The sequence below is a fragment of the Trichomonas vaginalis genome, chromosome I, assembly GCF_026262505.1.
Source record: "Trichomonas vaginalis G3 chromosome I, whole genome shotgun sequence".
Taxonomy (NCBI): domain Eukaryota; phylum Parabasalia; order Trichomonadida; family Trichomonadidae; genus Trichomonas; species Trichomonas vaginalis.
The window spans coordinates 5,063,823-5,076,313 of NC_067203.1; the positions used below are offsets into that span (position 1 = coordinate 5,063,823).

At 32.4% G+C, this 12,491-nt stretch overlaps 4 protein-coding genes and 1 pseudogene across 5 annotated transcripts, besides 1 other annotated feature; 4 read left to right on the forward strand and 1 right to left on the reverse strand.

Moving 5' to 3' along the window:
• Positions 1-3,171: part of a mobile genetic element that runs on past the window's edge.
• On the reverse strand, positions 1,989-2,807 carry TVAGG3_0931980 (annotated as a pseudogene). Its single transcript has one exon. A coding segment is annotated over exon 1 (819 nt).
• Positions 3,172-3,504: 333 nt separating the features above from the next.
• TVAGG3_0931990 (uncharacterized protein) lies at positions 3,505-5,205 on the forward strand (the record flags this gene model as incomplete). Its single annotated transcript, XM_001309505.1, has 1 exon — positions 3,575-4,558. One exon carries the CDS (start codon positions 3,575-3,577, stop codon positions 4,556-4,558), a length of 984 nt encoding a protein of 327 aa, XP_001309506.1.
• A 486-nt stretch (positions 5,206-5,691) lies between these two features.
• Positions 5,692-6,063, forward strand: TVAGG3_0932000 (guanylate cyclase protein; the record flags this gene model as incomplete). The annotated part of the gene is made up of 1 exon (XM_001309506.1): positions 5,692-6,063. One exon carries the CDS (start codon positions 5,692-5,694, stop codon positions 6,061-6,063), a length of 372 nt encoding a protein of 123 aa, XP_001309507.1.
• Positions 6,064-6,522: 459 nt separating this feature from the next.
• TVAGG3_0932010 (guanylate cyclase protein) lies at positions 6,523-10,419 on the forward strand (the record flags this gene model as incomplete). The annotated part of the gene is made up of 1 exon (XM_001309507.1): positions 6,523-10,419. The coding sequence occupies one exon, from the start codon at positions 6,523-6,525 to the stop codon at positions 10,417-10,419; it is 3,897 nt and encodes a 1,298-aa protein (XP_001309508.1).
• A 687-nt stretch (positions 10,420-11,106) lies between these two features.
• TVAGG3_0932020 (transcription-dependent tethering of RNA polymerase II gene DNA protein) lies at positions 11,107-12,281 on the forward strand (the record flags this gene model as incomplete). Its single annotated transcript, XM_001309508.2, has 1 exon — positions 11,119-12,279. The coding sequence occupies one exon, from the start codon at positions 11,119-11,121 to the stop codon at positions 12,277-12,279; it is 1,161 nt and encodes a 386-aa protein (XP_001309509.1).
• Positions 12,282-12,491: the final 210 nt, after the last annotated feature.

Here is a 12,491-nt window from a genome sequence, read left to right on the forward strand (position 1 = left end):
TTTCGTTGCATAAGCTTTGTTAGCTCTTTCTTCTTCTTTTGCTATTGCATCGTCTACATACTCTTTGTCAGCTTTGTTGTCAACATCTGCTTTCAAAAGAAGTTCATCTATAGGTTTCTCGTTTAAAGTTCTTTTTGTTGGATTTATACAAACAGTATGGTTCTTACTGTCTTGAAATAGAAACTCATCTGTCATTGGGTTTAATGTCAGTTTTAAGTTTCCTTCTTTCAATGACTCAGATATCTTAGAATAGTTTGAAAAGTTTGTTTGTGTTCTTATTTAGAGCTTGCATAATGAGTTGTCGGTTGTGTTGTATTTCTCTCATAGACGCTGTTTCATTTGACATTTTTATTCTAGATAAAATATGCTTTCAATAGAAAAAAGAAAATTCAAGAGTTGCTACAACTAAACCATTAGATGAACTTTTTACGAATGTCGGTCAAAGTTTGAGACAGAGACCGTAAAGCATGAAGGCTATCGTTTTGACTACCCGTTAAGATGGTTAAGAGACCCATCTGTCACAAAAGCTATTGGCTTTCGTAGAATGAAGTTCATTTCAGAAGCCATACATGGTTTCCCATTTACAGTCGGTTTTGAAGTTCGATACTATAACAAAGAAAAACGTACGTATGAGAAATTTAACAGGGAAAACTTTTACAAGTTAGTTTGCTTGTAAACTTAGAAACAACTCTTCAAGCTTTTCAAGAAAAAATAAACGATATCTATCTCGAATATGCAAACCAGTATAAAACATTGACGAAGGAGAGTACCATCTCGATATTATATATGACAGGAAAAATGCAACTGTTAAAATCAATAAAATAGAAGACTTGGAGAAAAAACGTTTATATTTCTACAAAATATAACAACTTGGCATGGCATAGATTTTTGAGGATGTTAAATCAGCCTGCATGGTATCCAGTACAACCCGGACTATTATGAAGTCGAAAACCCTAAATGGAACATATGAAAATGTTTTCGACCCAGATGCTATTATAGTTCATGCTTCATTTTTGGTGCACAAAACTCTTTTTATTTATGCTTGGCAATGACTTTTACGAAAAACCTACAAAGTTATATGAACCGCCGAGTGGAAGTATTTCAGACTTTCAAGTATGGTTTACAACAGATGGAAGAAAGAGAATAATTCCATTATACCATGCGTTTTACTTAGAACTTAGTTTCATATACAACTACTATCGAACGGTAAAAATAAATTTTTTAATACGGTTGAGGTGTTGGATTTGGTTGCCAACTAGACTGTGGTGCAGGTTCAGGCCTGTTGTAATAACAGGAGCTTGCTCTTCTGGTTCAGGGCTTTAGGTATAATACCAAACAAACTGACCTACTCTTTTACCAATATTTTTGACTCCGTTCCATACTCCTCTTCCTACGGTTTTTTATTCCATTCCATATACTCTTCCAACATTTCGAAAGAAGTTTCCAATACTACTGAAGAAACCCATTTTACTATATGTAAAAATCTAATGTCCCGCCTAGTCTCTTACGTTTCCTGTTGAGTTCCATTGCATTCTTTAACTGGAGCTCATACATTCTGTTTCTCCTCTGGTAGAAAACATACTCTGGGTCAACTCCTGTGTTCGCGTCATCTGCATAGAGTTGTTTATATCCCACTTCAGGGTTTGTATAAAACTCTTTCCATCTCATATTTGCATACCATGGTGGCAAACCTAACGCAGCGTCATTTGACATGGCAGTTTGCATTTGTACATCTGTTGGCACTTGACCATAGTTTGCCAATTGCAGTTTGTATTCTAACTTCATTTGGAATATTCTCTGGGTTTGGTTGTCCAGGTTTGCTGTGCATTCGCTAAGTTCTGTGCGTCCATTTAATATTAGATAAAAAATCTCTTACGAGTACATATACTGAACATTTGCAGGCATTGGTTCATCTTCATATTCTCTATATCTTTCTGCCACGTCAAATAAGTAAATGACACAATGGAAAAAACCTAAAACAAGTAGTCCTATTTCAAAACCACATTTACTTACTAGTAAAATTTCTTTGTTATGACACTTTCTCCAGTTTATAGGACCTCTCTCATATTCTATCTTATCGTATCTAAACTCATAGTCATGTATGTCCTCTAACCATCTCATGACACTTTCCAAACCACTTTTATCGATGTAAAGTAAAAGCATGGATGGTTATGTAAAACGTCTAAAGTTTCTAAAGAGTCTCTCAAAGTCCAGTCTACTTGGTATTGAAAATCCCATGTGTTATAGAACGGCGGGTCCACTATAAAGAAAACATTTTCCTTGTCTTTAAATTTTTCATACAACTCTGTCCAATGACATCTCACAAACTCTATACCCTCAATATATTTTTCTATGTCCTCTTTGAAAACATTTGTATAGTTAAGATATAAAACTTTTGACATAAGTGTTTCAATGTCATGAACTCTTATAGCACCACTATATAATAGTCTAGCAGATATACTATCCCAGTCAATATACTCTGCCTTTTTCAAAACCTCTCTGACAATATTTTTCTTATCTAATGGTATACGTTCCATCTTACCTATAGGTATCTTTTCTTTTAACTCTTTCAATATATTGTTTGTGTCTGGTATATGTTTGAGACGGTCCATATAGTTGTCGAAGTCATTGCATATAATCTTTGAGTCAGGAAATATTGTATGGCACAAATGGGATATATAGAAACTTCCACCGAACAAATCTACAAATGTTAGACCATTCGGTAGTTTCTTAAGTTCTCTCAATAGAATATCTTTACATCTACTCTTATTTCCAAAGAAGGGTAACGGTGGTTTTGTAAAATTCATTTTATATACAATAAAAATGTTTTTTCCCTGAAAAGTGACAGAAAAGTGACAAAACATTTACGAAGAAATCTTGACAAATTCAAGAGGGTAGAAAAGAGGTTAGAAAAGAGGTTATATCTAACCTTCTACCCTAAAATATATTTTTATTGAATTCTGAGTAAAATTCTGAGTAAAATGACAGATGTTTATATGACCCTTACTTGTCCGGTTTATAGGACCTCTCTCATATTCTATCTTGTCGTAAATAAAACTCACAGTCATGTATGTCCTCAAAACTTCATTTCTCCTAAACATCTTCAGGGCTAGAAGGCACGAAGTGCCTGGAAGCCCCACTACCTTTTTTTTTTTTTTTTTTTTTTTTTTTATAGATATTCATCTCTTCTGTGTTCAAACCGGTGAATCGAAATTTCAAATTTCAAATTTAGAGTTTTTCTTTTTCTTTTTTATTTCGATTGTGATTATTTTATTAGAATATAATGAATATATGGACAAATTTGTAATTGTAAGGGTACATGCTGTCTGTTGGATGTAATTTTTTTTCTTTTCAATTATTTACATTTGCACGTTATTTAGTCTTTTCAAAACTTTGAAGATCTTTGAAGACATTTTCATCTATGATAGTAGTATATTAAAATTAATATAAAATTTCATTTCAATATTTTCCAAAACCCCTTTTTAAAAGATTAAATTCTAACATTATAGATCATAGCTAATACATTTCCTCAGTTCCAAAATTTTGAAACTACAGATTTTCCTCAAAAGAAGAAATGCAGTCTTCTGCGAGCGGCTCCACTGGCTCAACGAAGGGCTTTCTTTCTAACAATTCTCAATCAATCATTGAGAACTCAAAAGGTCCATCTTTATCAGAGAGAATCCACACAAATTTATTTTATCTCGCCACAAATATTCACAGATACAAAGGATTCAATACCAAATGGATCACATTCTCTGCGCTATTCAAAATGGTCCAAAATTATGACCTTTTCATCATGCCTAACACTACAGGATTTTGGGGAAGAGATAAACACGCAGAAATCATCATGAGAATATTTACATTCCCATTACACCTATGTTTTGCACCTTCTAATGCAACATATCATGCAATTTTCGCAATATTATATTCTTTATTTTTAATCTTTTCAATAATTCTTACATTCGTTTTCTTATTACGTGATCCAGCAGAAGTATCATTCACAAACAGAGAAATTTACCTGATTTCATTCATCTATGCTGTCGTTGTTCCGATGTTTTCTACTTTTACACTGTCAAACTTCGGCGCTGTGCTAAATCACTTAGTCTTCATGGGACATGGAGGTCCATTACCTACATTGGGTATCGTTTTTGCCGCAATTGGCACTCTTTTGATGGTTCCATTAAATTTATTATCCATGGCCTTCATTAGAGCACGTCCACCCATTGATATGAAGACATTCAACGCAACATGGGGCTCTCGCACTCACATTTACTTCCTTATCGACACATTATTCAACTTTGTTGCATTTTTGGAAGAATTCCTACCATTAGACCGAAAATACTACTTAATTGGATACTGTTGTGTCCTCATAGCCCTATGTAATCCAATCACAGTCATCATTGCCCTTTTCGATGGCACTTTTCAGAAATTTACCGATGCAATTTACTTTTGCACCCAAATTTGCTGTACAATGCTTGGTGTATTGTTAATGCTATTACATATGTGGATCGACAAGCTTACTCCGCCATGGTTTTTAGTAAGGTCGATGAAAAATTGAGCGTTTTTAAAAAACCGCCGTTTGAGAGGAAAATTGTGAGCCCCGATGTATACTTTTTGACATTGTCAAAAACTTTGAAAGGACCAAAAAAATTTTAGTGTCAGAAAGTTTACAAATGTATACTTTCTGACAAACAGACTCTCAGAAAGTGCTCAAACTGCGGTTTTTAATTTCCGCACTTTTTTTGGCGACCTTATTTGTAATTCTTGGATTTATTATCTTCCTTGCCATCTTCTCTTTCGACATCAGACTGCGCGAGCACAAGATTATACGCAAATTGTCAACAGTTTATCGCTTCAACCACCCTGTTTTGCCCTCATTATCTCCTTTGATATTTACAAATTCAGAATCAGTCCACGTTGGCTTTACAAGTGAAGCATACTCTGTTCTACAAGCTTTCGATACTCTTGGCCTCAAATCCTCCAATGCTGTAACTTTTCCTGTAGCGACGATAGACTCTTACTTGTCCGGACAAAGTTATACTATTTTGAGTGCTCTACAAAAAAGTCAACGGCTGGCTCGTCCTCAGAAATTTTTTATGGGCTAGAGAGCGCAACGCGCCTGGAAGCCCTCCGAATATAAACTTCATTTATACTAAACATCTTCAGGGCTAGAGGGCGCAACGCGCCTGGAAGCCCTCCGAATATAAACTTCATTTATACTAAACATCTTCGGGGCTAGAGGGCGCAACGCGCCTGGAAGCCCCACTACCTTTTTTTTATATGGTCCAGATTTGATTTTATATTTTTTTGAAAGAGAAGTTGTCATTGAAATAAGAACAACTTGGTTATGTCTTCAGATCTATTTTCACAAAAAATTAATGACGATAAATTAAATTTTTATTGAGCTCAATTTTTGAACGTACTTTTTGTATAAAGTAGCATTGAATATATTACCAAGACTTTGCTTGTTCAAATGATAGCAAAATAACTGCATTTCAGCTATTGAAAGACTTCAAAAATTGAATGGTACCTATTCCAAATTTGATCTACAGGTTCTCTCAAAAAATGCATTCAAATCTATTTGATTTTTTTGATAATACATACTGCGTTCTACTAAAGGAGGGGTTCTATATAATCATTATTTTTTTCAATAACGGATTTTTACCAGTTAAAAGGGAGTTCAATAATATTATGGATCCAGGTGAGTCATCGATTTCTAAGTCAGTACAGTCGTATAGTACTTCAGAAGCCAGTAAAGAAAACTTAATTCAAGGCAGATCCTCTTCATTAGATAGAGTTTTCCCAATTTATTACTTGATGATGCAAAAAACGAAAATACCGAATTTCATTCTTTATTCAACATCTTTATTTCTGGTATTTCAGATCATTTCAGTAACATTTTGGATCTATACTGATCCTTTCACAAGGACAAGTCCAAAAATGAGAAACTTTTATTTGAAATTATTTTCAATATTCGCTTTTGGAAATCCAATTGATAAGGATGAGTCAGAAATGTTTGTTGCATACATAACTCTTGGTGTTTCTCTTTTCATGATTGCTTGAATGACCTTTTTAATTTACTATCACCAAATAAAATACACTGTTCCGACACCATTACTTTATGCAACATCTTTACTTGTTGACTTTATTGGACCTATTTTCATTATTCCATCAGCTTATATTGCATGTGTAGGTATAATACGAGTTGTAGATGGAGATAAGCAAGACAATGTCAATATAGTAATTGGATTAATCTCTTATGTCACTCTTATTTCAAACTTTTCAATAACTGTTGCTCTCAAAGCAAAATCGATTGCAATTACAAATATTCCAAATCCTTTATTTGATACATATTCGTTGATTCTCTGGGTAGTAAGTACCACAGGATTCGTTATTTTATCAGCTTTATTGACATATTTTGATCATTGGATACAGTTATTATTGGTTATTATTCATCTAATAATCAGTTGTTATTTGGTTTATAGACTAATTTACATTCCTTATTATGTTATTGCTAGAAATATGTCTATTCTCGCATTCGTATTAGCAACAATAATACTTGATATAGAAATAATTCTGTTGCATCTCATTACAAGTTTGACATATGACTACATGATTGTTACATATTCGGTAGCATTAGTAATATCTGGAATTATTTCAACAATGTATTTTATCAGGAAAATTAAGAAAATTAAAAAAAATTTGACTAGGAATGAAGAAATCATAGATATTGAAGAATATTTTATGAATTTAGGAATAGCTGATAATACTTTAATTGCAATGGAATATATTATTGTTGGCTTGACTCAAATATGCAACTTATTTACTGATGGAACGCTGACAGATTTTCTTATCAATAACTCGGACTTACATAGTATCAACTCAATACTATTGCAAGTTCTAACATTCTTCCCATCAGAATCAAGAAAAATGGATATATTATTTAAGAAACTCTGCACAAAAAGGAAATTAACATTATCAGAAAGATTTTTAATTTATCAGGTTGCCAGAATCAAAACAAGAAGATTGATCACAGATACAAAATCAACTTTGGAAGTGTATTCAAAAATGAAGTTACGAAATGATGAATGTAAGGAAATGATTAAATCATTTTGGGATTTACCAACTTGTAAATTATCATTTTTGTCAGCAATAAATAGGCAAATTGATGATTTAGATTCATACTTTAATAATTCACTTCAAGAAAATCCAAATAATTTAATAATGACAAGTGAATATGCAGACTTTTTAGTTGAATGTGTTGCTGACTTTGACAAGGCAATTTATGAAAAAGTTAGAGGAGAATATATCCAAAATGGAACAAACTTCAATGTCGATACAAGTTTCAGAAGCTTGGTAAATCATTTCCCTGATTATTTGATAAAAGGAATTGTTGATCCCAAAGGAAGAATGATTCGTAGAGAAATTCAGAACCCAAGCAAAACAGATAGTGATAAAACATCCGGATCAAGCGGATCTGGATCGAGTGGTTCTTCAAAAGGTACTGCAAATTCTTCCATATCTATTGATCATGAATTGCAAGATATGATTTGTAAGAAAATTATAAGAGATAGTAGAGTAAGATTGGCATTTCACAGGAGCATTCAACACATGCAGCCAAAACAAATGTATCAAATAATGATATTTTCATTTTTCATATTTTTCATTGCAGTTTCTTTCTTTATTGCTTCATATCTGCATTTAACAGAAAACCTGAAATGGAGAAGGTCATCATACAAAGATTTTAGATTGATGGCTTTAGCTTTAGATAAAACATATAATGCAGCTTTCCTACTCACTTTAGATTGGGCAGCCAAGCATGGAAGATATGATAAGAATGTTACATCATTAGGAAATATATCAATAGATGACATGGATACAAATGTAATTGTAAGGGAAAATAAGTCAGCAGTATTCAGATTAATATCTTATCAAGAAGCAAGAGCAGCACAGACATTTATGAAAGGACTCTTAGATAACATTGCAATTTTAGCAGCTGGGGAATATGTTCAAGAAATTGTTCCTAATCTCATGGGTTATACATCGGTCGTCAAACTATGTTCTAAATCTAATGTAACTCATTCATATCCTACGAATATAAAAGATCAATTTACGCTTGTGCAATTTTTGATTATGGATCTTGCAGGTGAATTTCACATGAACAAAGATATCCCAAATATCTATAAAAATGATTTATATTGCCAACTGCTAGAAAATTCAATAACAATGTCAGATAAGTCAGAAGAAACAGTCCAGAGAATATTAGAATTCAACATCAAAAGGGCAAATAAGAACGAGAATGATGCCAAATTATGGCTATATGTTGGAGTTGGAAGTTTGTTTGTTTTATCTATCTTTCCAATGATAGTAATTTTAGCCAGCTATTATAGGTTCGTAAACAAGACTATCAGATTGTTATTATTATTGCCACAAAATGTTAAAGATGATGCAAAGAAACCATTAATGATTGAACATAATGAAACGTTGTTTTCAACAGCAAATTTGTCAAAGAAATCTTTAATTATGGAGTTATCAATTGTCGCTTACTTTATTGGTGCGTTTGGATTAATTGCAATATATGGCTACTCAGTATATAATGTTTTAGACTTCAATGATGATATCACATCACTGCTGAAATGGTATTATTTATCTGCTTTGAGAAATGTTGCTGTTTCCGAAGTAAGATCAGATCTAATTCATGTTGTCATGCTAAATGGATCATTACCAAATAATTTTATAACAGCAGATTCAATTTCAGATGAATTAAAACATCATATTGATTTAGTTAAGAAAACAAATGACTTGATTGTTAATGGAGATGAGGATTTTCCCAAATTAGTTGGCTATGATGAGAAGTATGATAATATTCAATTTAATAATCTTTGTGATCTTGGACGAGATCCAAAATCAATTCATGATTCATATGCTTGCAACGGTGTTCAACAGCAGCTTTCATTCCTTGAAAGTGGAATTCGGGACATTATAAATGATCCTAGCGTATTTGAAGGATCAGTATCTGACGAATTACCAACAAATATTATTCATCTTTTGAACTCTCATTTCCATCCAATCTCTGTTCAAGCAGCGATCAGACTTAGAGATCTTTTGGAAGAGAGATTTGACGGAGGAATGAAGGTTCAATTAATATTGTTGATTGTAGGAATTGGATTATCGATTAATATCTTTGTTTTGCCTTGGTTTATCAGATCGATAATGAATGAAGATTACAGATTATTCCTCATGTTTTTCAGGCATTTACAGCCTCAAGTTATTTTGGATACTCATGAAATAATTGATTTCGTCAGAGGAACAACAAGAAAACATCATAAAGAAGAAATGACAATTTCAAAATCAATTGTTTATAACGCAAAAGAATGCATCGTTGTAACAAATCATAGTGGTATCATTGATATTGTTAATCAATCAGTAACTGATAATCTTAGTTTAACTCCTGATCAAATTCTTGGTCAGAGTATCATCAATATTATTTCTCAAAGAGATCAAGAAAGACTTAATTCTCAAATGCAGTTAATGATCGCTGGACAAGGACCAAAATATTGGCAAGATCACATAATGCTTGTCAATGATAATGCTGATGAAGTTCCATTTGCAGTTACGATGATTGGAATGAGAGATAAAGAAGAATCAGAAGAAATTGCATCAATTGTTTTTATTCTTGAAAATGAAGTTGAAAAGATAAAGAAAGAAAAACTTGCAGAAGAATCAAAGCAAAAGTCAGAAAAATTACTTTATCAAATAATGCCGAAGGATATTGTTGTCAGATTGAATCGTGGTGAAACTGATATAACATTCATTATAAATTCTGCAACAATCTTCTTCATTGATATTGTGAAGTTCTCTCATTACTCATCAACTTTAACTCCTTCAGAAATTATGTCAAATTTGAGTTTAGTTTTCGAAAATTTTGATAGAAATGTAGCTGAGTTTGAAACAATTACAAAGATCAAACTTATTGGAGATGTTTATATGGCAGCTGCAGGATTATTTAATAATTCAGAGGACAACTCTATTAATCACGCAGAAGATGCTGTTAAATGTTGTATACAATGTGCAAAATTGATGGAAGATATCAATCTAAAATTGAATTCTTCTCTCGAAGTAAGAATTGGTTGTAACTCAGGAGGTCCATTAATTGGTGGAGTTTTAGGTTCGGATAAACCTGCCTTCGATATTATTGGAGATCCCATTAATATCGCAGCTAGATTACAATCAACAGATATTCCAGGAAATGTCCAAATATCAGAAACAACAAAGGAAATGATTCAATCATTCGATTTCGAAATTGAAGAAAGAGGAATGATATATTTGAAAGGAAAGGGTGAAAGAAAGACATATTTTGTTTCACTCAAGAATCAATCAAATCTTGATTCATCTTTTGCATTAAGCCTGCAAAAATAATAGATATTTGTTAATGTGAGCTTTCTTTTTATAATAAAAGACTGTTTATCAAATCAAAATTCATATTTAAAGAATAAAAAAAATTCAAAATTAAATTCAGATGCAATAAAGAAAAAATACTATCATTTGTATAGTTATATCATATATTTAACTCATTCTAAATCATACCCAACTAAAAATATCAACAAATAATATTATGAATTATTGAACTATGATTCACATTAAATATCTTCTACATTAGATACAAAATCAATAACATTCTTGTTATTTTCGTATTAAAGAAAGTAGAACTAATAATTTAATGAAATATTGTTAATTTACACTCATACCGAATAATTTATACTAATATTTATGTATATATTCAAATATAATGGTTTGACAATGAGAATTTCCGAAATAAAAAAAATAATTTTGTTATATTGGAATCTCTTTCAATTGAAAGTATAATGGTTCGTAGCTATACCACAATACAATAAAAATCAACCATAAACATTTGATAAATAATGTAAATTCACGAAAATTATATCGAATTTTGAGAAATTGTTAGTTCTTTCTTGTATTAATTTTTCAAATTCTCTGTTTGGAGTATTCTGATTACTGAAGTTCTTGATGTCTCTATAATTAGCCCGGATAAATTCTGGAATGGAAAAAATCAATAAAAGTGACATTAAAGACACTTTTTTACAAGAAAATTATATGATGAATTCAAATTATAAATACAACTATAGCGGATCATCAAATACGACTGCAATAGCAATAGATATCTCCAAAGGACCAGAAGATACTATTTCTCAACTAAAATTCGCCCATGTATCAGATAAATTATTATTATTTGGTTCTTCCTGGGATGGATCCCTCAATGCATGGAAAGTTGATTTAAATTCCAAGTCATCTAACCTTGTTGCCACTCATCGTGAGTCAAAACAAGCAATTTTACGCATTGCAACAAATGAAAACGAAAATTTATACTATTTCGGTACAACAGAAGGTGCAGTAAAGAAGGTTTCGATCGGAGAGCAAGGTCAAGATTCTAAATTTGTCGTTAATGAGTTGTTTAAAGTTCCAATTCAATATCCAATCAGCGGCCTTGCATATTGCCATGAAAAGAAATGTTTAGTAGTAGGAGCAATGGATGGAACTGTTTATCTATACGATGCTCGTGAAAAAGCAACCCCAACAGCTTTTCTTGGCACGAATAATGTTTTCCATCTTGTTGGTCTTGATGTTGGTGCCAACAAAGCTTTTGTTTGTTATACAGATATGGCTATGACCACAATCGACATTCGCCAGAACATAGGAGCCCCTGTAGGACAAGATGAATATCCAAAACTCGCATATACAGACGAAACCAGCAAAAACGGCAACGAATCCCAAATTACCTGCGTCGCAGCCTTCCCCGACGATGGTGGCTATATGACTGGCTCCATCACAGGAAAAGTTGTAATCACAAGTAATGGAAACCAAGTCAAATACGACTTCCACCGCAGAGAAACAGAAAGAACCATCTACAGCGTGAACTCCGTAGCCATCTCTAGGAAGCAAACCCTGGGAATGTCCGTTGGAGGCGACGGGACAATTAATTATTTCAACCTCGGTAACGGTACAAGGACATCAACAACAGAATCTACGACTACAAAGACTATTCACGACCCAATTACGGCTTGCGCTGTCGATGACAACGCTGAATATGCGGCATACGCTACGGGAAGTGACTGGGCCAGAGGTTACGAAGAGCACGAACATATTTATTTGGCTCCAAAGCTTTTCATTAAGAAAATTACTGATACTGAAAAAGGTCTCAAGAAAACAACTACTTACGGCTCAAGTACTTATGGATCCTTTGGTTCAATGCGCAAATAAGCTTTTTATTTATATTATTTTATCTTTTTTATCTTTATTTATATGTATATAAATCTGTAATAAAATTTAGAGTTATAAATTATTGAAAATGAACTATATTTTTCAATTAACTAAGAACTATTATATTTTTATAATGTTCTTATTGAAATAAACAAAAAATATTTTTTATATATTGATTGGAGTAGCAATTTTTAAGAATATTTGAAAAATGT